Source organism: Nelusetta ayraudi, unplaced genomic scaffold (assembly GCF_046127955.1).
Source record: "Nelusetta ayraudi isolate G7.1 ecotype Tasmania unplaced genomic scaffold, CSIRO-AGI_Nayr_v1 ptg000002l, whole genome shotgun sequence".
Classification (NCBI taxonomy): domain Eukaryota; kingdom Metazoa; phylum Chordata; class Actinopteri; order Tetraodontiformes; family Monacanthidae; genus Nelusetta; species Nelusetta ayraudi.
Genome location: NW_027466052.1, coordinates 6513066 through 6537564, shown reverse-complemented (window position 1 = coordinate 6537564; position 24499 = coordinate 6513066). Strand labels below are relative to the sequence as shown.

General features: G+C 43.3%; 2 protein-coding genes across 4 annotated transcripts in view; both read right to left on the bottom strand.

Annotated features, from left to right (window-relative positions):
• Positions 1-6723, bottom strand: part of gpc5a (glypican 5a) — a 101624-nt gene extending 94901 nt beyond the window's left edge. The window contains exons 1-2 of the mRNA XM_076020365.1: positions 6207-6723; positions 2570-2731 (exon numbers count right to left, since the gene is read on the bottom strand). Coding sequence (XP_075876480.1) covers positions 2570-2731; positions 6207-6357 — 313 coding nt within the window. The 5' untranslated portion in view covers positions 6358-6723. The remainder of the gene's footprint in view (positions 1-2569; positions 2732-6206) is intronic.
• An 8275-nt stretch (positions 6724-14998) lies between these two features.
• Positions 14999-23101, bottom strand: LOC142884572 (ephrin-B2a-like). 3 transcript variants are annotated; one of them, XM_076020307.1, is made up of 6 exons: positions 22668-23080; positions 21991-22050; positions 21299-21582; positions 19752-19844; positions 17642-17749; positions 14999-16626 (listed from the first exon to the last, which is right to left on the bottom strand). In XM_076020307.1, exons 1-6 carry the CDS (start codon positions 22772-22774, stop codon positions 16220-16222), a joined length of 1059 nt encoding a protein of 352 aa, XP_075876422.1. In that variant the 5' UTR covers positions 22775-23080; the 3' UTR covers positions 14999-16219. The 3 variants fall into 3 exon arrangements, with proteins under 3 accessions (XP_075876422.1, XP_075876440.1, XP_075876431.1); XM_076020325.1 differs by lacking the exon at positions 19752-19844 and having other exon boundaries at positions 22668-23101; XM_076020316.1 differs by lacking the exon at positions 21991-22050 and having other exon boundaries at positions 22668-23072.
• Between the last annotated feature and the right edge of the window lie 1398 nt (positions 23102-24499).

Here is a 24499-nt window from a genome sequence, read left to right as displayed (position 1 = left end):
GTCGTCAGCGAAACGGACTCGGCCACTTGTTTTCCTCCACAAACACCTAACCCACATACTTTCTTTCGATGTAAATTCCTGCTGCACTCTGCCAATTCATTAATCACAAAGCGGCAGAAAGACAAAAACAGTTAAAGAAATAAAAGTCGTTAAAAAAAAAAAGTTAGCGGAACAGTAATGAATAACAACCCCCCTCTCAGTCCCATCAAACTACCACCGCTGTCAAGATGCGATAGATGTTGCGCTGACTTTTGTTCTGAAAGGGCCTTTTGATTTAACGCTGGCACACAACTGCCAGACATTTTTGTCCCTCCGTGCTTCCCATACGTACGGGCTCACACTGCGTTTTCTTCACGTGACAAAGCCGCTTAAAATCTCCACAGCCAAAGAGAACAATGCCACGTGGGTGGCTCTGTGTGTGTGTGTGTGTGTGTGTGTGTGTGTGTTTGTGTGTGTGTGTGAGTGAGTGAGTGAATGAGTGACAGAAACTGAAAGCAAGCGGATATTGTAGACTTCACAGCCAATATTATCTATTTCATGCGATATACTTCAAAAGTAAACCAAACTAAGTTGCATAAGTTAATACATTTTTTTAAACTGGATAAATGATGTCGGCGAACACATTATATGACAGTACAATTTACATCTCAAAATATCCTTCATGTGCAATCTCACAGAGCTGATAAAATCTCAAAGGTTATTCTTGAAAAATGGGATTAGGTTCCTACGGCTGGAGAGAGAGATGGCTCAGGATGCCGCCAGTCGTCATCATGAAGATAATGCTGTCTGCAAATATATTTATTCAGTCTGGAATTCTGAACCAGCAGAATGGTTTGTCTGTACTTTCAGCTCCACGCTATCAAACGTTAGGAGTTTTATTGGGTCGTTAAAGTGGTGGAATCAGACATGGGTGATGGCAAAGAGACCAAACGAATAACAAAGAACGAAACCAAAATCAGATGAATCATTGCAAAGGCCTGCTAAAAGTGGCTGCAGCAAAATGAAATGCCTCCGAGGAACAAAATAATGACTTATAATGACTTTCTGAGACAATAAAATGCAACATTAAGTGCAATTTCATCACCGCGTCTCCAGTGAGTCTCTTAAATTGCTGATGGTTTGTTGCCACTTGTAAGGAGGAGTCTGGCAGCTGGAGGCAGCCGTCAGTGTTTGTTGACTGATGAGAGCCGATGTTGACAGGGAACTCTGTTTGCTTTGGCAGGAGGTGCTCACCGGCTGCCACGTTACAGATACAACCATGTGAGCGCGGCTGGCTCTGAGCGACTGCAAACTTTTCTGAATAGCCCCGTGTGAACACACTTTGGAGAGCTGGACTGTTACACATTATTATTAGAAGGTCGAGAAGGAAAAATACATACCGTTTAGTTATTGAGAGTGACATTTATATCAGAGAGCTCAAGCTGCAGCCGTAAGGCTTGAAACCCACCCATGCCTGCACACGCTGCTGCAGCAAGGTTTGATTTGCATTTCCTATTTCTCAATCGTAAACTCCGATTCAGGCATGTCATCAAGCAAAATTGCTGTAATTGGTGAGTCATCCATTTCTAATCAGAAGGTGTTTTGTAAGTACTCGGCTGAGTCCAACGTCAATGTTGAATAAAAGTCTAGAATTCTAATGACTAATGCAACATTTGCTTAAAAAAAAATGTAAAAATAAATCTTTAAAAAACGTTGAGCCTTTTGAAAAAACTCTTGCAAACAGTTATTCGGAATTTAGGCTCCGCGCACGCTGAGGTCAAAACGAGTCGTCCCAGGATGCCGTGCCACATAAACTTTCGTCATAAAAGCTGTGTACACGAGTGCAGCTCAGGTGCCTGGATAAACACATCAAGACATCTGACAGCAAAAACACGGGCATTGCCCCTGCAGACCGCAGCTAAAACACTGTGATCGCGCCAGACGCTCCCACAAATCATTTGAGTTGAGGAGGAGGATAACAGCACGTCTTGAGAGGCTGAGAGGCATCGTTACAGTAAATTGCCTTAATGATATGCCTCCTCATCCACAGCATGAGCTCCGCACTCATTGCAAAAACTGCTCCAGCGTTATCGGCTAAGAGTGGGAGAGGCGTCCCACACGGGGCGGCGAGGCAAGTTGCTGCCTGCGAGTCGAGGGTGAGTCAGTGCGGGGTTGAAAAGGACAGAGGCACTTTACAAAAAGAGAGCAAGGCTTAAAAAAACACACAAAGGGTTTTGCAGGGGCTTATTTACTGCAGCATCACTTTAATTTAGGATGAGGCTGGATGGATGGAGATGGAGGAGAGCTGGACACCTCACAAGAGGAGGAGCCATAAACTAGCAGGTAGAAGCCAGCAGTAACATCCTCCCAAATCTCCCACAGTCCCATTTAATCCCATGATCAAAGTGCAAATTTAGCGATCCTGCAGAAGCACACCGGATAAACCTAGCTTTTTTTTTCCCCCACACAGTCTGCAATGCAAATAATCAACACGCACAAACATCCGAAGACAGTCACAGGGGCTTTTTTGCGATGATATTAGCAGGCGTTCATCGGGTGAACTGTGCGTGGTGGCGGGGCGTGGCCTCACCTTGAAAAGCAGCCACATTGCGTGAGATGAGAAACTTGAGGCTGGAGCTGGATGTCTGTAGAAGGTTCTGGATGTCTCTCCGGGCTGCCCACTGGTACTTCTCCTCCATCTTTTTGGTGCAGCAGGTCAGGTTCTTGGACACGCACACCTGAAGGTCTGAGCCTGGGAGGAGAGTCGCAGGGTTTTCAGACGACGCAGGTGGTCTGTGTGGCGGCCAGAATAGCCACATTTACTGTATTTGTCTGTATTTTCAGTTTGCCACTTTTCACGAATGACCTTTACATTTAAATCACAAATGAAACTTTGTAAGAAGAATAAGAATGAATTAACATGTTATGGAGCAGAGAAAGTCTTAGAAATGCCTTTAAAATGGCTGACAGGACGACTGGGACCTGAAACGCATCTATGGGCCCATGAATGCGGGAGTCAAAAACTTTTTCAGTGTATCCGCCGGGTATAAACGTCAAATCAACACATAAAAGAACATACGACAGTCCAACCTGCCGTTGCAATACTCATTGGCTATTGTCTGTCTTGACGCATGAACTCGGTGGCTTCACTCAGAGGAAGAATGTTGTGGCAGTTGAGTGAAGGAAGTTTCTTTAAAAAGCCCAATTTGATGACGCGCTAGCAGTCACGAGATTCCAGTCCATGCGGAGCAGGAGGAAGGTGTGAAACGGTGCGTTTAGGGCACCGCCAGGGAACTGCTCATATTTCATTTGCCCCCAGAAAGCCTACTTGAACACCAACTTGTCCCAATCTGGATATGCCGTTCAGCCATCTATTGTGTGATCATTGCTCAACGGTGGATGAATCTGAATAGTTAGTGTGTATCCATTTTGTTGATTATTAAGTTAAAATGACTGATGACAATGCATAATGACAGAATGTTTACAACTTTACCAATCAAAATGACCAGTAATGAAAAATTTCTCCCCACTAACCTATTTTTTGTTTTGTTTTTTTATGTGTATGTGTACTGTACGGCATACATCGACTTGGAGAAAAATATATTTTTTGGGGAGACCACTTTTCAGACAATTTTTAAAACAAACCAGGACCAGTGATACAGACCTCAGCTACCGAAACACAGCCCTATGTTACTTGAGAGAAATGCACTCTTATGGAGGCTTTCTTTCAGATGCTCTACTTTCCTCGGCGCATTCCATAGACATGGCATCAAGGTGAACTTGACACCTTAGAATTGCCCCAAGATATAAATAATTGAGCGTGTCAAACTACTTCCTGCATTATCTGCATTATAAATTGGAAAGGAAACTGACACATAGATTAACAGCATTCTTCTGTGAGGGAGGGCAGAGGGCTCTCAGCCGATGATGTATTGCTGAATGGGTGTGTTCCGTCTCCACGCTCGCGCCTCAACTCAACTTCTGGCCCCCTCACATTTGACTGAAGACAGAAGATGACACGGCTACCAAGCCATCAAAAGTTTCAACTTCAAGCGGAGCACACCACTAACACATTTTTTTGTTGCTGTTGTTGTTTTTTTGCACAAACACAGACGAGAACCATCAACACGCTTGTTTGATGTCTCATGGGGGGGGGGGGGAAACCACACAGACACACACAGTAGGTCCTTCAGGGCTTGTCTCAGCAGTCAAAGCCTTATTATCTCACCGACTGATGTGTTTTGAGTTTTCCACAAGCTGCAAATGAAAGCAATCTGCACACATACAGGACAATCAAAAGATCTTTAAAAGAAAAAAAAAGTGACCCACAACCCTACGAAAGCCTCCCAGACATGCTCAGGCAGAGCATGGAGGCGCAGTTGCCAGAGACGCTATCAGCTCGCTGAACAAGGAGGGGGCAGAGAAGGCGACGGCGCACTGGCAGGGGGAGCCAAGCTGCCAGATAAGACAACTTAAAGAATTTCCAGTCCGCCTTCTCTAAGTTGCTTACTTGGGCCATTTTCTATCACAAACACCGCAAGTTTGTTTGGCCAAGGCGCTGGTCCTCTGACTTGCAGAGTTCTGACCTAAACTGAGGGCTGTTTGACACTTGCTGAGAGGAGGGGGTGGTGCTGGGGGTGGGGGGCTTCCCTCTCCATGGATTCCTGGGATTTCTGAAGGTTATCTTTCACAAGCCCCAGACTCAGTTATAGTTAACTTCCAAAAAAAAATCATGGCTGAGATCGTCTCTTTCTCCCTTTCTCTCCCTCTCTGTCATCCGCAGTGCGGTGCAAAAACTCGTCTTCTGCATCTTCCCAGTGTCAAGATCCATTTGAACCCCATGGAGCTTTTAACGCAGAACGAGGCTGCCAAAGTGGCCTCTGTAAAAACAGCAGTGAGCACTTTTACAGTGTAACTTATCACTCCCCACAAATTATCTGAGAGAAAGTACCTCTTAAACCATATGACCATAGTGCTGAATGGAGGGGGGCTCAGATCCTCACAGCTACATTCCAAGGAGCCATGATGGCATTATGAGGGTTGTTTGGAGATTTAGGCCACACTTCTGGCCTCTCTGACAATTAAAGCCATTTTCCTGCACACAGTGGTTAAAAAAGAGAGAACCGAGAGGTTCGCTTATGGTTATGGGGAGCAGTTTGTGGCAGGAAGTATAGTCGACATGATTTAAGTTTACTTTTCCAAGGGGAGTGCGGAGCAGCAGGAGCAGGCAGGCCATCCGCTGTTGACAGCACACATAAAATATCCAACACCCGTAATCTCCCTCTTCCCCAAATCTTCTGATTTACTCTCATACAAACTTACACGATGGGAGGCGTTTAGCTAGCTCAGTGAAGTTTACCTAACTTTGCTAATAAGTCCTGTTTAGGCTAGTTTATCTCTGAAAGTCACTGATCTCCTCCAGTCAGATGGAGGAACAAAAAAAATAGACTTAAAACAAAACAAAAAAATTACAACAAAGAAGCTATGTCAGCAATATTTGCTCACTGTGTCCAAGGATAAGAGCAGTTCATGTCATAGTAGCACATCCAGTCAGGTTCATAGCAGCTTGATTGAGGCCATTATTAGAATCCCTGTGTATACTTAATGTTATGGATACTATGGAAAGATGATGAACATTTAAAAAAATAAAATAAATAAATAAATAAATAAATAAATAAAATAAAAAGTGCTCTTGTGCAACGTTAACTTGTTAGGCCGAAGAAGAATACACAGTCTTTTATCCTGGCATTGGTTTGTTTGTTGTTATTGCTGTTTCTCTTACGGTTTTTGGGTGGGTTGCGGGGAGTTTTCTGAAAGCGTCATGATCTGAGAGTCATGTGAGTGGATGTCATTTAAACAGCTCAAAACCTCCCGTTTCACTCTGTATTATTACCATAACTGCACACACGCCTACAAAATGTGTTCTTAAAAGGTGTGTTTTGGAACTACAAAGAGCAGTTCAAGAAGACTGAAAATGACAGAGTCAAAGGGCACAGGTCAGTCAGTCAGTCAGTCAGTCAGGTCCTCTCAAGTGGGTGGCTGATATTTGGATGACAACATTCTTACGGTCATAGTCACACTGCTCGGCGTGATTTGTCTTTGGTGTTTGTAGGTGTCCAAGTCCAAAACTCGCATAACATTACGCCAAGTAAAGACTACATTGAATGAGACGCGCGCGCACAAAAAAAAAACGTTTCCATGTGTTGGCTCATCTCTATAGCACCTACCTGGCCTGGGACTGAGAGGCACCAATTGATTTGGTCCGATTTGCCTCAGCTGGAAAACTTTGCGCACTTCGTCGCATCTGTTGACGCTTCCAAGTCCAAATCCAGAGAAACACAAAAGGAGGAAAAAGTACCTCGAACACATCCCAAACATTTTAGTAGTTGTGGTTTAAGAAAAAAACGAGGGAAAAAAAAAAAAAGATTAAAATCCAGGGCAAGTAGAGTAACAACGATGAGCGGGTGTAGAAGCCGTGAACCGATCCGCTCAGGTGAGTCCTGTCCACATTTCAGCCTTCACTGCCGAATATGAGCTGCTCGGCTTCGAGTCGAACAACCGCTCCAAAGAATCATCATCGAAGTCCGGTGTCGGGGGTAAAGCAGTCGCGGCGTGAGTGTCTTTGAAAGCGGCATCATGTCCAAGTTGGTTGGACCGACAGCAGAGGCGGTACCGCGACGATACCTGCACCCCGCCGTTGCATGCGTGTCCCAGCCGCAGCCTCACTGCGCCATCTTCTGGCACAAGCTTTGAACGCAACGCCACAATTTTATCTTGGACGCAGCGTCGCAATGCTCAACACAACCTATCCGCGGCAGCATGGCCGTGGTTTGGACCCCGGACCTTTGTGTGTAGTTTGCACGTTGTTTCCCTCTTGCGTGGCTTCTGCTCCCTCCCAAATTCCAAAAATGTAAATTAGATAATTACTTCTAGACTTTCTGTAGCAGTGAATGTGAGCGCACATAGTGGTCTTTCTATGGTCTACAGTCTGGTGTTAAGGTAGCATAAATCCCACTTTCACCACTCCCCTAAAGAATACGTGATTACCTCGTGCAACACCACAACCTTGAGTGACAGATTCACTTATTTATTGTTGCTGAATGAATGACCAACTGAACTTGAGTTAGGGTCACCAACTGCATCTACAAGAGCAGCTGCCAAATAATTATGCACTTTCAAAATTACATGAAAGTTTCTACCACTTGACAGTATTATTGATTTGTGTACTAACTGACTGATGCAAGAAGAAACTTCTAGTTCAACTTCTGAGACCTACAGCTGTAAAAGTATGAAAAACTTTTATTCTATAAATGGGTTTTGAAGTATTTGCATAAAATACACAACTTCCCAAAGCATAGTTTAGTTTCTAGAGTACACCAGAAGTGTTTTAAGGATAGGTCAATGACAAAGCTTTCAAGGAGGGAAATGAAACACTTTATTGGGTAACAGGCATTACAAACAAGCACTTAAAATATTGACATGTTCTTATGAGAATCTAAAGCAAAATTAGTCTAATCAACGTGTAAGTAAAGATGCAGGTTGCCTCCATCTCCTCATTCCTTCACAGGCCGGGACAAGTGCAATACCTTCAAGTACAAAGCATTGCTACAGATCCCCACCTGTGTAAGAAGGGATACTCAATATAAAAAAATTTAAAAAAAACACCCAAACACTCCAATGCTGGACATGTCTTTCAATCATCCACTTTACTGATTATAGGCCATCAACTTAGTCAGTTTTGCATGGATTTGCACAGCAGACAGTTAAAGCTGAATGCAAACCAGCAAAACTAACCACGTTATGAATAAATGGAAACAGGATTTACTCAGAACACTGGAAGACGGATGCAGTTAGTAGTACTTCAAGTGCTCACATTGCAGTAGATGGGTGAAAACACTACCTGCACTATAAGCACTTTAGTACTCCTGAAACTGTCACTGGTGAGAACTGACTCACATTCCTGTTTCAAATGGCTTTGCATGAATTTTGAAATCACATATTGATCTTACACCCCCAAAACCAAAATAAGACCTTACAAGTTGGAGAGCAAGCAGGCCACCATCAGTTTTGCATAGATTTGCACAACTCATCTATTCTTGTAGTGCAACTATGCAAAACTAGCAGAGAACTGCAAGATATTTGGGCCCAATTGGAAATTGAAAATGGTCTGGTGGTGCATATCACAGCCCCTTATGCCAGAAGGAGCACTTAGGGCAGTAGGTGCTAGTCTATTTCACTATCTGCACTAGATGCACCTTAGCACAAAGACGGTACTTCCAAGTCCCATGGTAGCCAGTGACTCGGTACATCCGTGTCAAGAGTATTGCTGTAAGTGCCTCCACTGCAGTAGGTATGCATAGAACTACCTGCACTGTAAGCACTTTGACAATACACAGACTTCATTACATTGTAGCCGTTGTCCAGCACCAGCGGATGGTGCTCACACTGCTCCAAGCTGCGAGAGTTTTGGGGGTCATGGACGTCTGAGTCGATCTGTTGATGAAAGGATACAAAGTATGCGTTGTTAGAACAATCAAGCGAACTTCCTGGCGTCGCAAAAACTCGCAAATTAGGGCTGATGCACGAGCACGTGTTTACGATGACGATAAAGCCCAGCGAAACAAAGAAACTACACCCCCCTTTTTAATGCGCACCGTTCGACCACCTTTGACTATTCTTAAGTTACAGCAACTACGCCTCTGCGCCACGACATGTTATGAGTTATCGCTGCAGCACGAGGTCAGTGAAAACATGAATGAGAAGTCTGTGACCCGCGTTCGCTGCGACACGGTAGCGCATGCGCACAGCGCGGTGTTGTTCACCCCTCCCCCACCGTCTTTAACATGGCGCCCTAAGTGCGCCAACCTTAGCATAATGACTTAAAACAAATCAACCAACACGCGAACGTAGTGTTGTACGTAGAAACGGCCGAAAGCGCGTGCGCTTAGAGGGATACGAAGTGGCTCGCGGTGGCGGGCTATCTAGAAAACACGACGTATCGCCCATGAGGGACCAGAATGCTAAGGGGCAGCTCTAGCCGTGTGCTGATGGTGCAGGTAGCTTAGCCGCTCCGAGCTAGTGATAGCTTGACGGAGACGTCGCAAGCCGTGCAAACACTAAACACAGTTGCTGAACGAACACCTGAGGTTGGGTGGTGTAAGCCAGAGTGCCCTCCAACTGGTGGGGAAAGAATCATTCGGTTTGTTACGTGGCCAGTCAAGTGACGTTGCTAAAACAAGAGTTTGACGGCACATTTAGCCGTTAGCCAACAACAAACGAGGTACACGCTGAGAAAAATACATCAGGACCCTCTGCTTGTCCTGCTTGAAAATCACTCGACGTGCTCTCTAGGCTTTACTTAACACTAATAAACAACCCTTAAATTTTACGTTGGCGTTATGCTTAGTCTTGTCCCAACAAGCCATTATTTGCTCTCAGGGGCTAGGCTAAACAAGCTAAGCTAAAACGCGCGGCCTACAGCTGCCCCATGTGCTGCTGCTTTGTTCTGGGGGGCACTTTAACTCACACGCCACTGCACTCGAGGCTGAGCAACAAATTAACCGTGTTCCCAAACTAAGTTTAGATTTATCAGACAAGCGTGCTCGCGGAGACTCTTGTGCTTTTGATAAAAGTGGCGAATATTTCTGGCCCCCCCAACTAGTTGCATAAGCGCAGCGTTGGAGCGCTTCGGACAGCTTTTCAAATCTCCCTCATTCCCTCAATGGTGGAACAGAGGGGGCTGCCATGCGCCTCACGTTACACTGTTTTCATCGCAACCATGTAATTTGCGTTAATTTTTTTTATACGCCCTACCAGCGCCGCTATCGCCGCTCGTGGAACATGCGCAAAAACACACACATCGTTACATATCGGACAAAACATAACGGGTCGAAGAAAACAACACCCAAAAAACCGACTTCCTCGCTGGTAAACATGCGCTCCGCAGACACTCACCAGCCGAAATCCACCATCTTCGCTCACTTGCTTCGGCTGCCGTGTAGTCTCCTACCGACAAAAGAGATAAATAAATACACAACTGAACGCAAAACTTTGGTGCCCGAAGACAAAAGCCACGCATAAAGTGAACCACGAGGCGATTGCGAGTTAGTTCGGAGCCCATCTGCGCCGAATAAAGATGATTGCGGGGTTAGGAAAGTGGCGCGAAGGCGACCAGTTGGTAACCATGTGGGTGAATGAAGGGCGGTTCCCGCTGAACGTAAATATCTAGCTACAACCCCCAACTCTCCCTATTAGCATAGGCTACCTCAACTACGAGACTTCCGACTATCATCTCATCCAACCCAACAGCAGCCTCCACCTCCGGCAGAGGGAAACGGACACGAATCGATGTTTTTCTGCATCTTCGAGCACAGTGTATCAGAAAACGGTGTTGACAAGACGGCGTAGCGGAGCTCAACATTTAGAGCCGGTTTTTTTTATTTTCATAAACATATACAAAGGCTGTTTTCTGTTGTTTTTCCCTCCACAATTTCATTATATTAACACAAAAGTGACAGCTTTTAGAAGGAAAACTACACTTTTGAAGACGTTTTAATATTCAATTCTAAATTTTGAGGCTAATTTACCTGTTGCTGCTCTACGAAACATCAATTCAGTCAAAATTAAGTTGCTGTTTTGTGTTGTTGTTTTTTTTGCCAGTTTGCTAGCCGAAACCTTTTTAATTACGACTAATTAAACGGTTCGAGAATTCTAAATTTGTCTAAATCTGTCACACGAATTTAGTAAAGTTGCTTCAGGAGGCATTTATTAACTAATTTCAGTCTAATTTAACATACGAAGAGAAGTGAAGAATTACCTTACCATCTTCTGAGAGATGTGAAAAGCTGCAGGGCTACCATCTGGGTTCCTCACCAGAGATTAAAGACTTGCTTTGATCCCCTCCCTTTTTCTTAGAATATCACCAACATTTCAAAGGTCAGCATTTATGTGAGTTTTGAGTGATTTTGAGACTTTTGACCGTTTGCTCCTAAATATGTATTGTACTCCAGAATAGTGAGAAGAACAATAAAGAATAAATCAAAAACTTAAAACATTAATGCAACAGTTAAAAAGATGTTTATTGAAATCTTTGTCGGAAATTAAGCCTTTTTATAGCTTTAATGAACTGTGTTTGGCTTTGAACATCTAAAAGGCAACTAATGTGTGTAAAATTACAATTTCCGATTGTGATTCACTGAGTTCTCTTTTAAAGGCGCAGTATTTTAATTTTTGATCGGAGGTCAGAGACAGTCTACAGTACAAGACCTTGCTGTCCTCCCAAACTAAAAAAGTGAAGGTTTTGAAAATATTAAAAGGCACTTGGTGAAACCAGAACGCAACAAAAATACTGCAGCCAATTTGGGGCCTTCAGAATGTACATGGTTTCCAGACTCAATAGCTAAGCAATTCAATGTATTATTTGTGCATATGTGTGTAAAATACAAGGAATCACTAAAATAAAATATTAAATAAAAAAAAAACACGGATTTTTACATGCTCCTAATCCACCTCACAAAACTATTCTCGGTTCACATTGTCATGCTTTGTCCAAAATATACTTTTAGTTGTTCGTGTGATTTCACTTTGAAATATAAAAATTCTTAACATGCATGCTCACATATTGCCGTGAATATTAATCTTTAATCTTTAATGTTAATCTTTAAGAACAGTATTTTAAGTTCTATAGACTTGTAATGCTTTGTTTTGTTGCATTTTCTTTAAACCTTTCCTGATGGATATTTTGTAAAGATTTTCTCCAATATGATGCAAATTTTAAATATACATTCAAGGTTTGATTTCCACTGATGTCAAAAGTCAAAGCAGGTAAAATCTTTGATTTGCTTATCTGTTTTATTTTTGTATCTTTATGACACTTCTGCAGACTAATAAGTAGACGTACTTAAATCATTAATTTCACTTTAAAAAGGTGGTAAGCCTACTTAGAATACGTCACACATTTTTAACAAACCCATATGTTATAAAGTTATTATCCCACTACACCTTTCACTTTTTATTTACTTTAACAGTAAAAATAAACATTTTATATAGCTTTTTACTTTGATAATCTACCTAAAGTTTTGATAATTTTGTTAATATGCATGTTTGCAACTCAAAGATAAAATATTGTTTTCACTAGACTTTTATAACAAACTAACACACAAACACATACAACAAGAAATAATCCATTACAAATATTCCTCGTTTGATTCTTTTTTTCTTTATTCAGTTTTTCTTTCGTTTAATTTAATCTAGAGTATACAATAAATGGACAGTAAAATGCAGTGGAGGTTTTTTTGTGGGAAATTATACTCAAACTAGAAAACAATTTTGGTGAGAGAGAGGCTGCATTAAAACACTGTGTTGCTCCGTGGCAGAGAAACTAAAAAATTACTTTTGAAAGAGTGTAAAGTCTGCAGCTGACCCACTGACTGTTTTTGTCATCTTTTAAAACAGTCCTTATTATTCCTGGTACTGCGTGTCTGACACAATTTAGTGGCTGGCCAGCAGAGGGAACTATAAAACAGAATACTGTACCATGTGTACAATGACATGGATGCATTTCAAAATCAAGAGGAAGCTCTAACCACAACTTCCTCATCGCAGGAGTTCAGAAAATCTTCAGGCAGCCAACTGTTTCAGTGAGGAGAGAGGAAGTGCATATTGCAGTTTCTCAAACTTCATACTTTCATTGTGAGCTCTTTTTTCCCTGCTGAATGTTGCTTTGAAATCACAGAATCTCCTCACGCTGGACTTGTTGTCCGCTTTGGGGTTTGTGCACAATCTTGAGTAGTGCCTCAAAAACAGAAATATCTGTTGTTCTCCATTTTAGAGGAAGGGGGGGACACCGCGTGCATGTGTGTGCGCTCAGTCATGACCCCAACCCCCCACACAAAGCCAGTTGCAAGTTCCTCTGCATATGGAAGCGAGGAGGGGGTGGGTGGAGGCAGGGACGTTGGAGACTTCACATCGTCCCATGGGGTCAGATAAAAGCTCTCTGCTCACCTCTCTGCACCTCCCCCACCTTCTGTCTCAACCTCTGTGCACTGCCATGCAGAAATGATAATTAAAAATGTGTGCACCAGCATCAGTGTATGTACAAAATTGCTTCAGTATTTTTCCAATGTGATCGATTATATAATATGAAGTGAAGTTAAAAGAAATGCCATCAAATACTGCTGCAGCTGAATGTTTTTGTTGCTTGTTCAAAAGCAGGAAAAAAAGAAAAAAGAAAAAAAACCTGCTTGTCGTAAATATGATATTTGAGGACAGATGCTGCACCTCTTTTTTTTTAATGGCCTCCCAAGTCTTAGCCCCTCCCACAACAATAGGCTTAGAGCCTGGGGGTCTCTGTTTTTGTTCTTCCTTTAAAAGCTCCGTCCACCATTGTGTCCACATGACCCCAAGGTCAACCAAACTCACCTCAGCCGGCCACAGCCCATTCATCTGTGAAGCCTCGCTTTGTGAGAAAACATCTCATCAGGCCAAGGTTCACTTGGAGTGAGGGAATGAAAAGGCGCACACATGTTCACAGACATCAGGCACGCTGGCCAGTTGTGTCGGAGTCACGAGCAAATCGTCGTTGCATGGCTCGCAGTAAAATAATGTTCACATGCAGAACATTAATTTTGACCATACTGAGGTCAGTATTTGTCTGGACAGGGTCCAATATAATGCGAAATTCACCAGCATTCCTGACAATAATTTGCCAGGCTGTCATTGAAACCCCCAGAAATGAGAAAAGTCCAGTCTTTTCTTCGCTCACTTTTCAGTTGTGCAGGGGATCGCCGGAAACTGCTATTTGTGTCATCACAAAGGGCACTCTGTCCAAACTAATAGGGTCGCGACAACAATCCATGGTGTTGGATCTACCATTAGAGCTCAGCTCACAGCTACCTTGTATGTGTCCCCTGAAGTTACAACACAGGAAGCTCATACATCTTTAGAAATGATTTAGTAACAAGATTATTGGAGTCTACGTTGAAAATTAAAGACCTCAGGATGTGTATTACATCATATTATATGTAACCTTTACACCTTTGGCTGGAGGGAATTCTGTGTGTGCTACACTGTGGCCACTTTCTGAATCAAGATAAGGGGACAACAATTGCTTTTTGACTTTTATCCCCCATTTTTGCGAAGCACAGTCCCCTTCCTTGCTTGAGCACACGCCCTGGAGACCTCCCGGTCTCAGTTGTTGCTTTCAGTGGCAAAGGCGTCCCCGGTGGACGGGAGGCTCATCGAAGCTGACAGGTCGAAAATGTGCGGCATGATGTGGCCGAAGGAGCATGAAACATGTTTACCCATGGATGCCGTGCAGAGTGCCGCCAGAGACCCCACCTGACAATTACATGGAGCGCATTAGCATCTAACAAAAGATTTTAATTACCTTTTCGAGTAGTTTTGATAGCTTGCAGGCGGCACACGATTTTTTTCTTAATTATTATTATTCTTTGCTGGTGCCAGGAAAGGTGCTGCTGTTAAAATGTGTGCCTGTTTTAGAAGTCATTCTGTCTGTCTAGTTGAGGATTACCTTCCCAACAACAGGGTCTTTTATTTTGAGATGCACTAAACCAATACATTTGTTTTGTTTTATTTTTTCCAATGGGCTTCAAGAAAAGAGGGTGAGGCACTCATCAAGGTGCTGTTCACTGCAGAGAGAGAGTCACTGTCCCCTGGGCACTGTGAAGTGATGAGTGGTGAAGCTCCTCTCAAGAGCATCTCAAAAACCTTCAGAAAACCACTTTGAGTTTGTTTCCCCCGTTAACCCAAAAAAGCAATGCATGGCTCAAACGTTGAATCACATTTTTTTTTTTTATCTTATCTTTTTTATTTAATATAATTTATGTATTTTGGCTTGAACAATGGCCTTTGTTTGGATAATGACATTACAAAATCATAAAGGGTGCCTGATAAGTTTGAAGACGTTTATGCAATTGAAATTAAGAGTAGCTTTTTCAAAGTCTTAATTATTCACACAATGCGGTGCAAAAAAGACACAACCCAGAAAGTCTTCTCTGTATAATTTTTGCAAGCTTTTTATTTTCAAGTTAAAACAAGTTGTTTGTGAAATGTTAAAATGAGGTTGCAGACAGCTTTTTACAATGACTGAATGCTGATTTACTGCAGTTCACGAGAGGCAACCTGTGCTTTTTCCAATCAATTTCCAGTCTTGCTGAATCTTCACGCCACATTTTCTTCATCATGGGCGCAACAAACTGCTGCCGCTGCATTTATTTGCAAAAAATATGAGTACATTAAAAACATCTCATCCTCTCAGCCATCTAGCCAGACTGCTTCAAGCCAATGTGACAGACTTCTCTGTAGAGGACTGTTGTTTGTAGTCCCTAGGATTGTGCCGCTTAGTCATTTGTAATTCAGGGACGAGAGAAGCCCAAGGCATGTGATGTGATTTTATCAGCCGTCTTCTAAATGTAAACTTTCATTTCACTGTGGCATTTTCCCTTTCTCCAGTCTCTCCAGCTCTGTACCCAGACACCAATGGTGAAACTCTACAGGTGCTGCAAATTCACCCTCACATGTTGAGCACCTTGGAAGAGAAAAGGTCCTGAATGGACTGCGGAGAACACATCTCTGGAATTCACTCTACTATTTTTCAATTAGATAAAAGCTGCGAGAATTCATTTTCCATGTTGCAGAACTGTATTCCAAACCAAACTCGACTTGGTTCGGTTGCGACTTCCAATTTTCTTTTGGAGTGCAGCGCTTAATTATTATTGTGTTTGTAAATTATTAAGGGCATAAAATTCAAAGCGTATCTGCTTAACTGCCTAGCTAAGAGGCAGTGAAGAAGAATGAGCGTATGCCTTCCTGGGCAACAAGGGCGTCGACTTCCTAGAGAGCTGTCACAAATGACCATTACCACTATGTGTGTGCGGTAGCTTAGTCTCGCTTCCAATATGATATCTTCACCTCAAAATTGCACTTAAGCACCTTACTGAAAGAACGCTCTAGCCCACACAGTCCAAATTCACCACTGGAATTTGGTCAAACAAAACAAAACAAGCTTACAAGTTCTCCCTGTGTCTGGCTCTGGACCACATTAACAAGCTTTTTTCACTTTGTCCAGTCAGGGAACTGACGCCGGGTCAGTGCAATCATCGTTAGGTCAGCCGCACGTGTGACGCCCTCGGAAAACGCATCCACTCGAGAGTTATAAACATTAGAAGTGTTGACACGTTTGGATTCGTTTCTTCGGCTGAACGCCCAGCTTCCGCCGACGTCAGACTTTGTAGTAGACATTGGTGGGACTCTGGGGCGTTATTTCCTGAACTATGTACACCGGTGGCCCATAGTCACAACTCACGCGCTCGTAATGACGACACAACATGCTGTCGGACGGCCGCAGGGGAAAGACGACGTCGCTGCGGTCCGAGCCGTTGTTGTCGCTGCTGATGCTGTCTCGCTTGGGCGCAGTCAGGGTGTTGAGGGGCACCGAGGCAGACGGCTGGCTCTCTGGGATGCGGCGCCGCCGACGGTACCGGAACCTCCAGAGCACGGCCAGGGAGACTATGATGATCAGGAGGAGGATCGCACAGGCGATGGAGACCCACAAGAACATTCCGTCCGGCTGCGGTCCGCCGCCGTCGCTGCCTGCGGGTGTTGTGGGTTCGGACTCTGAACTCGTGTCTGTCACAACAAAGAGGAGAGAAGGGGAAACTGAGGCGACGGGGGTGAATCGGGGCACAAAGATTTAAAAGACTTTTTTTTTTTTTTTTGCTCTGACCTAAAAACCAGGTGGCTTTCCAGGCTGATAAAAAAACAGGGAAGCAGTGAATGAAACAGTTCCTGTTATCATTGCATAGTAGCTTTGCATGATTGATTATCATTTAAAAAAAATAAAATAAAAAAAACCCTCCAGAACAGCACAATTAACCCTCTGTTTAGAACTTCTCAATGGTTAAAGATGTACTGCAACTGATTCTTCCTGCCTAACACACGTTTGGGAAGTCAAACACAAAGGCCGCCACAAGGGGGCCTAAGAGAGCAGAACGAACAACTTACAGAGGGTGTTGTCACCTGGAATGGGTATACGCAATGTTTTGGTGACGTCAAAAATACTTGTTAGAGTGAATTCAGCATGAGAAACCATTAGGGTTTTCATTATTAATCAATTTAAAAGGATTTTTGTTTGTCTTTCAGGGGAAACGTGCTACGAGGGCACGCTCTTCAGAGCCTCTCAGACCAAGACACACAAGGTTGGTGCACAAATTCAATACTGCTTCCCTACGAGACAATATTATGCGGTCAATATTTAAAACGTACCTAATAATCAGTACAAAGTTCCCTTTGTGACATCGCAACCTGCTGATTTCCCAGCACTGTCAACTTTGTGGGAAAAGCGAAGTCAGAACCAAAGTGAAGGATGGACTTTCCTCTTTCTTTGGATGTTTCTTGACAGACAGACAATCCATATCTGAAAATACTGGCGGAGGCACGTTCGCATAATTACGGGTCCTTTATTAAAACATCTCTCACATACTGTTTACTGAACCAGTTTTCTACGACTTTGTTTTTCCTTCGAGGAAGCAGTGCCTCCACTCAGATCATTAAAACCAGAAGCACTTCAAAGTCCAGTCCCAAGCTCAAGATCTGTCGATCCTTCACTCCCATCCCTCCTGATTGCTCTTTGCACCACTTTTACCTTTTACATCTTTTTCTTTCTCAGGAGGGTCCTTGACCTTGGGCTTTTTTCTTGTGGGTGGGAATCTAGTGGGAGACTCTTGCAGGGTTGTCGGTGGATCTGAAGCATCTGGAACATGAAGCAGAATAACCGGTGTCAGGCTATCATCGAGGCATCATGTATTCGCACTTGTATGATGCGCTTTTTTTTTTTTTATCATTCTTGTGTGGGTGGGGTTCTCTTGAATTATTAATGAATCAGAATGAAACCAAAAAGGGATTTTTTTTTTTCCCCTCCCTGTTCATCTGGTTACATCCTACTGACGCAGATTCACTTGGGTAAAACGCATCATGCAGGACCAGAAGAAACTATTTTTGAGTTTCCATTTACTTAAACTAATTAGTTGCTACAAATGTAGTGTTCCTCATTGCTGTGGTCTCCCCATCACTTTCCTCCACCTACAGTTCGCATTTTAAAGAGATTAAGAGAACCTGATTAAAATTCATCTGTCGGCTTACATAACTGTGTGATCCAACACCAGCCCTGAAACGTACAACATGGTTAGAAAAGGTTCAACTGGGGTTTTCCCACAGGGAGAAGAGACACACCCTGTGATAGCATAGCCACACACACATCCCAGAATGATTACCAAACCAGGTTGTTCTGAGGGTGTTTTTTTTTTTGTTGTCTGCCTGGGTTTCTTTCTGACAACAGTGATTTTGTTTGTCCCAATTATTCATTTTCGAACATTTTCAATTCTGTACTTCTGTTTAGTAAACACACACACACACACACACACACACACACACACACACACACACACACTTCATGTGTTATATATACGTTATTGACACACAAGACGCCATTTAAGACTTTGGTTTTGCAGATTCACACAAAATAGATTGATTCTTTTTTTCAACTCGTTACTAAATTGTTACTTGTCTGCTCAGTCTCAACATGGTTGAGAGGCCACTTTTACTGTAAATTTGATGTTGGTTCTTTCTTCGCTAAATAACGCGAGATAATGACTTTTATTAATTGAAAGTCTAAAGGCCCGAAACAAAACAGAGCAGAACAAAGCAGAAGTAAGTTTTCTTCTCAAGTCCTATATTTGAAATTTTCATTAAATCGATTATTGAAATTCCATAATTTTTTATTTTGTCTATTTTCTGCTGTCTTTTTTTTAAGATGGTACCCTGTTGTTCTTTAATGTTTTGTTGAAATGATTTTATACTAGCATTAATGAAACATCCCATTAGATTCTCATATCAATACATCCATGAGCATTTAGACGCAGGACTGAAGGCTGCAGCGATTGCACGGCATTGATTGACAGCACTTTTAATACGTGCAGAGATTAACATGAAATTACAACTAAATCTGGGTTATTACTGTTTTCCCTGCGCTGTTTAAAGGGTTTGTTTACATCGGCAGCACTTGTAGGCGCAGCAGAAAACAGCTCCACGTTTTCAGCTCTGATCAGTTGAGAAACCCACAAGATGGTGCGTTTTCATCTCCAGCTCAAACTCCCTGAATAATTTATGTGAAAAATACTTCACATTTCTGGGGGTCAAACATTTATAATTCGATGGGGCCTTATCTGAAATTTTACTTTTTAAGTTTTGTGCAACACACACACTAACTCATATGCAGCCCTGTAGAAAGCCATAATATTTTAAAGCTTCACAAACATGGAAATGCCTGGTTTTTTTATGAAGTGAAATGGCCAAAAAGTTGATAACTGCGCTACATTATTGTAATTCTCACAACAGTTCTGCATGACAACATTCATTACAGTTACTGTTTCGAAAGGGATGAAGGCTGAATGTTTGAGAACCTTGCATAAAATCAATGCAAACGTTCAAATTTCTGCTTTATCTTTTTTTTTTTTGGTCCACGTATTAAGAGCAAAAAATAGGGGGAGGGAGCCTGGCTATTATACAGGGAGGAGAGATTATTAACTGCCGCAGCCAGTCTAGATAATCACATAGTCTAGATAAAACTGATGGCCTTAAGCTGCCAGCAGTTGGAATTTGAGATAATTCATCAGGGAAAATCGCTCCTCAAGAGGCAGAATAAATGCTTCACCGTGCCGTTCACATCACACACTGCGTGCAGATAAGCTACTTACTCTGTCCAACTCTCAGCACCAGTTTCATGGATCTGGCTCTGCACACACCTCCGTTAGAGTTTTCCAGACCTTGCAGCAAACCTGTGGAGGTGGCTGGTATGCAGAGAGAGGGGAGGGGCGAGGGCATGCATTGAACCACACATCTGTTTCAGTTTGCATTTCTTCTGATCATCGTAACAAGATAATCAAGCAATATGTAGTTTTGTTGGGGCTCTTTTGCATACGATTCCGCCGGTTGCTGGCTGTTGCATCACAAAGGCAGGAGAAGGCAAACAAGCGTGAACCGTAAAAGTTGCATACATACATAATCGGGGAGATATAAATACCACAAAAGCTGCAGCCGGGGCTGGTCTGCGTGATAATTAAATGTTTGTTTGGCCTGAACGGTTCTCAGCGCCTCGGGTGACGACGTCTTTATGTTATCACGGCACGCAAACGAGAAAAGAGCAAATCCTCATTAAGGAGCAGGAAGCAGGGAGGCATTTCCATGATAAACGACTTGAACTGAAGATCAGTTTTTTAAATAAACGGCTGTTAATTTCTTACAGCAACAACACAATTGTTCAGACTTGAAAGAGGGAAAAAAAAATCTGTTTTTTTTTTTTTAAGATTCTGTATTATGCAAATGACACTGACAACATGTGTCTGTAGTCTATAAATAAACTCCACGGAATGCGAAAAAGCCCCTTAAGGCATACATACATTAATAGATGTATTTGCTAAGCACACTGTTTTCAGGAGATCTGTAGGTTTTTTTGTATACTTATTTGTCGAGGCCCCTAAACAGATAATGGAGTGTATAAAATTGACCTTTTATCTGGGGGAAAAAAACCTTTGTCCAGACCTCCAAGAGCACAACTGACATTTGAGGCGATTTGTGCCTATATGCATTAAATCTGGAGGAAGAACTCTTGTTCACCTCTTTCTCTCTCACACAAACACACACGCACACACGCATGCATGCAGGCACACACACACACACACACACAAACACACACACACACCACACACACACACACACACACACACACACACACACACACACACACACACACTTGTTAGCAGCATTTAGGTCAGATAACAACATCACACAGGCCACAAGCCATGTTACCATGAAAGCTCCCTTCAAATCTGCCTGATGCTGTAAAAGCCCTGTGTGATTTGGGGCATGTAAGCCCTTAGAATCACACTGGGCTGCTCGGGCAAAGTGTGCCGGCGGAGCCGGCCTACGTGGACGAGGCTACGCGGTCAGACTTGCTCGCCATCTCATGCATCACTTGCCGCCGAGACGCTCGTCCAAGCGACAGCCGCCCAGTAATGAGGCCACAGTTTTTTGATTCTGATGCACCCTGACAAAGTGAGAGGGAGCTAAGGATGACGGCGTCTTCCGTCTCCCAGGGGAGGAAGAAACTGTTGCTATAATTGGTTGAGAATGTCGGAACCAACGCTTGTTCGCCTTCCACCCATTCCAAAAAGGCTGCACACTCACTTTCACACACAGAGCCCGAACTGAACATGAGATTGTGGGGTAAGGCCAAGGGACTCACAGGTGATATAATAGTCCTTCCCTTTGAGGAACTCCAGGCCCCACAGGTTGGGGCTGAACTCCTGGAACTTGAAGGTGAACTTGACGTCCCGGTGAGGTTTGTCGCAGTTCAGCAGGGGCGTGTCTGTCTTGTCGATGGTGCAGCTCTCCAGCTGACGTCGGGAGACCAGGTAGACTCTGTAAAACTGCTCCTTGGTTCCAGAGGAAGCGTCGTACCGGGGACACACGATATCCATCTTGTCACCGATCTGAGGATACAGCACCAGACCCTGACCTGGACTGAATCTGGGGAGGAGTTTGAGAGAAGGAGATGAAGGACGAGCGACCGCTGAGCTTCTCGTCAAGAAAATCTGAAATCATCTTAGTTCATTTTTCAAAGACTTGAGATTAGGAAATCAGAAACAGGCTCAGGGGAGCAATTATACAGTTTATATTTTTGGTGGGGTTGTTTTGGTAATTAGGTTGGATGAGTGAACGATAAGAATGAGAGGAAAGGTGCAGCAGTGAAAGTGGTGATAGAGCAACAGCGACACTGCGGACAAGACAGGAGGCAGAGCTGGAGGTGTCAGAGATTAAGAGGCTGAGCTTGTCTTCGGGAGCAACCAGGATGGTCAGGATCAAGAGTGAAGGCATCAGAGGGACAGCACATGTTAGATGTTTTGGAGATGGGGGGAGGTGGGGGCGCAGACTGACGTGGTGTCCAGAGGAGGGGCAGTGAAGGATGCTGAGGTTTGGAGGTGGCAGGCAGGAGGCCTGGAGGAAGAGCAGAGAGGAGAATTGTGGATGTCGTGAAAGTGAAACATGAAGTTAGTTGAAGATGGGCGAGAGAGAGAAGGATGCAGATGATGAAGGGAGAAGGTTGGATGAGTTAATCCATTTAATCCATATCACTCATCACAGTGATCGATTAAACATTGGCTCAGTTAAACATCTGATGTTAAACTACCTTTACACACTGTTGAAGTTGGACCCATTTTAATTCAGCCACAGTCCTCCGTTTATTCCTATTTGAATGCACTGGTGATCACTTTTGACCAGGTGCACTGATTACATTACGTATCGCCAGGTGTAACAAATTCATGCATACAACATCTGTTTGCTACTCTAGAAGACGGGGGACATATATTATTTAAGGGGGCTGGAGGATAAAGGTTTTTTATATGTTTTCTCCCCAAAGGACAAAACAGTTTCAGGAAGATTCTCCTTGGCTTGAGATATAATATAGGAACGAGTCTGTTTAACAGGGAGAGCAATAAAATATGAAGAATTTAAAAAAAGAAAAAGGGGGGAAAAAGTAGAGGGTGCCATCATAGTAATTGATTTGTTTTTATTTTTAATGGAACTTCCAACCTCCCCTCCCGTGCACTCACTGTGGGTTGGTGCTGCTCCAGAGGACGGACTCCAGAGTGGCGCCACGACACGAACACACCGCGGCGAGCAGCACCAGGGCACCGCAGCTCCATGCCAGTGTCCCCATCACAGGAGCAAAAGACAAGAAAAAAAGGAGAGGGGAAAAGGAAAAACAAAGCGAGCGGGGAATCACGGCGGCTCGCTATCATAGAGCACACACCAGGAAACCACCCGAACGGCGTCGCCTCTGCGTGTCTCCAGGTGCGCGCACAGGAGACGCACCCGGCTGGACGGCGCGGCTCTCCCTCCTGCAGCAGCCGGACCAGGGTTCCCACATTGTGCGCATCCGGCTAGAATAGCATCCGTCTGACGAGATCCACGCACTGGGGACAGAGATTGTGGAGTGTGTAGTTTAGCCATCAGCTGACTGGTCCGCCCACAAAACCGACTCATGCGTACAGCAGAGGAGTGGGCGGCGGAGGGGGGCGGGAGGGAGCTGCTGTTTGGCACGGTTCTCCACCCACCCTGCATCCTCTCTGGTCTGTGTGATGGGATAGTGTCAGGGTTCCCTCACACAGAGACAGCATCAGACAACGTCTGATCCCAGTGGATGTGGATATTTTTTTCTTTTCTTTCTTTCTGTTTTTTTTCTTTTTTTAAAGAAAAAGAAAAACAGAATAAAAACTCAATATATTACAGAGAGTAAGTTCCCTCCCAACTTCAGAAACAGTCTTTTGTATCTTTTCTTATTAATTAGATCTGCATCAACATATCTCTTGGTATGTAAAGGTCAGAATCCATTTTATTGGCCACGTTTGTCACACAAACTGGGAATTAGACTTCAATTAAACATATTGAAGAAATAAGAATCTGGTAGGAAATTTCAACAAAAATTTACCAACAAAGCTTTGCAATTTGACTGTGTAACAACAGCAATTTGGTGGGAAGTCTATTATTACACCAATTCTATTTCACGCTGTTTGTTTTTCTTAATCTATTTTTACAATCCGGATTCATGCAATCGGTTACTGCACAATCAACGCAAAACCAGTTCGTTTCGAACTGGTCTTCCGCGGGCTCAGTCCCTAATTATAAATTGTCATTGTAAAGTTGTTTTTTTTGTTGCTGCTTTATTTGTAAACACTAAAAAGGAAGCTTTAAAACGTTTTCCCATTGTTATCCTGCTTTCTGCTTCTTTATCATCTGTGAAAATGATACAAGGATACTGCAGAAACTAAGTTCAGCAAACAATAAATCAGCATGTTGTTGTTGTTGTTATTTATAGTGACCAAGAGGGTTCAACTCCACTGGTTGCAATAAAAAAAAAGATCTGATTTCTAACCTTAGAAGCACGACCCCATGTCTCACTTACTGAGTGGCACAATCCATGCTAATGTTTATGAGGATGCATCATTAACAAAACTTAATGGCCCAACATCAGGTCCATCACAGAGGACGTGGACAAATTTGGGAATGTCCTTGTTGGGAATAGCTAGGTGAACACAGCAAAGTTCGGGTATGACTAATGAAAGCGGTGGTCTGATACGGTCATGATTGTGATGATTAGTAACTTGGTGATCACCTGAAATGACCCCGTACGGGACTTTTTTGAAAAAAGAGATCTCTTCAAAAGGTGGACTCTTACAATGGCGGAGTTTTTAGAGGGCTAGCCCTGTGATTCCTGTTTTTTTGAATATCATGATCTGAGCTGGTCTTCAGAAAGATGGCTTGCTGAGGGGGGTTTCTTTATGTTCTGTGTTTAAGAAGCCAAGGCTGTAATCCCCTCATTTTCGGCGAATCGGAACTAATGACAAAGTGGTTTAAAAGATTACACGGGGCTTCTGTCACAAGA

Coding starts and splice junctions, on each gene's coding strand:
- LOC142884572 (XM_076020307.1), bottom strand. CDS start 22,774: ATGGGGACACTGGCATGGAGCTGCGGTGCCCTGGTGCTGCTCGCCGCG. Junction 19,845..21,298: donor GAAGGACTATTATATCACCT/GTGAGTCCCTTG, acceptor TCTGCATACCAG/CCACCTCCACAGGTTTGCTG. Junction 17,750..19,751: donor GGTGCTGAGAGTTGGACAGA/GTAAGTAGCTTA, acceptor TTCATGTTCCAG/ATGCTTCAGATCCACCGACA.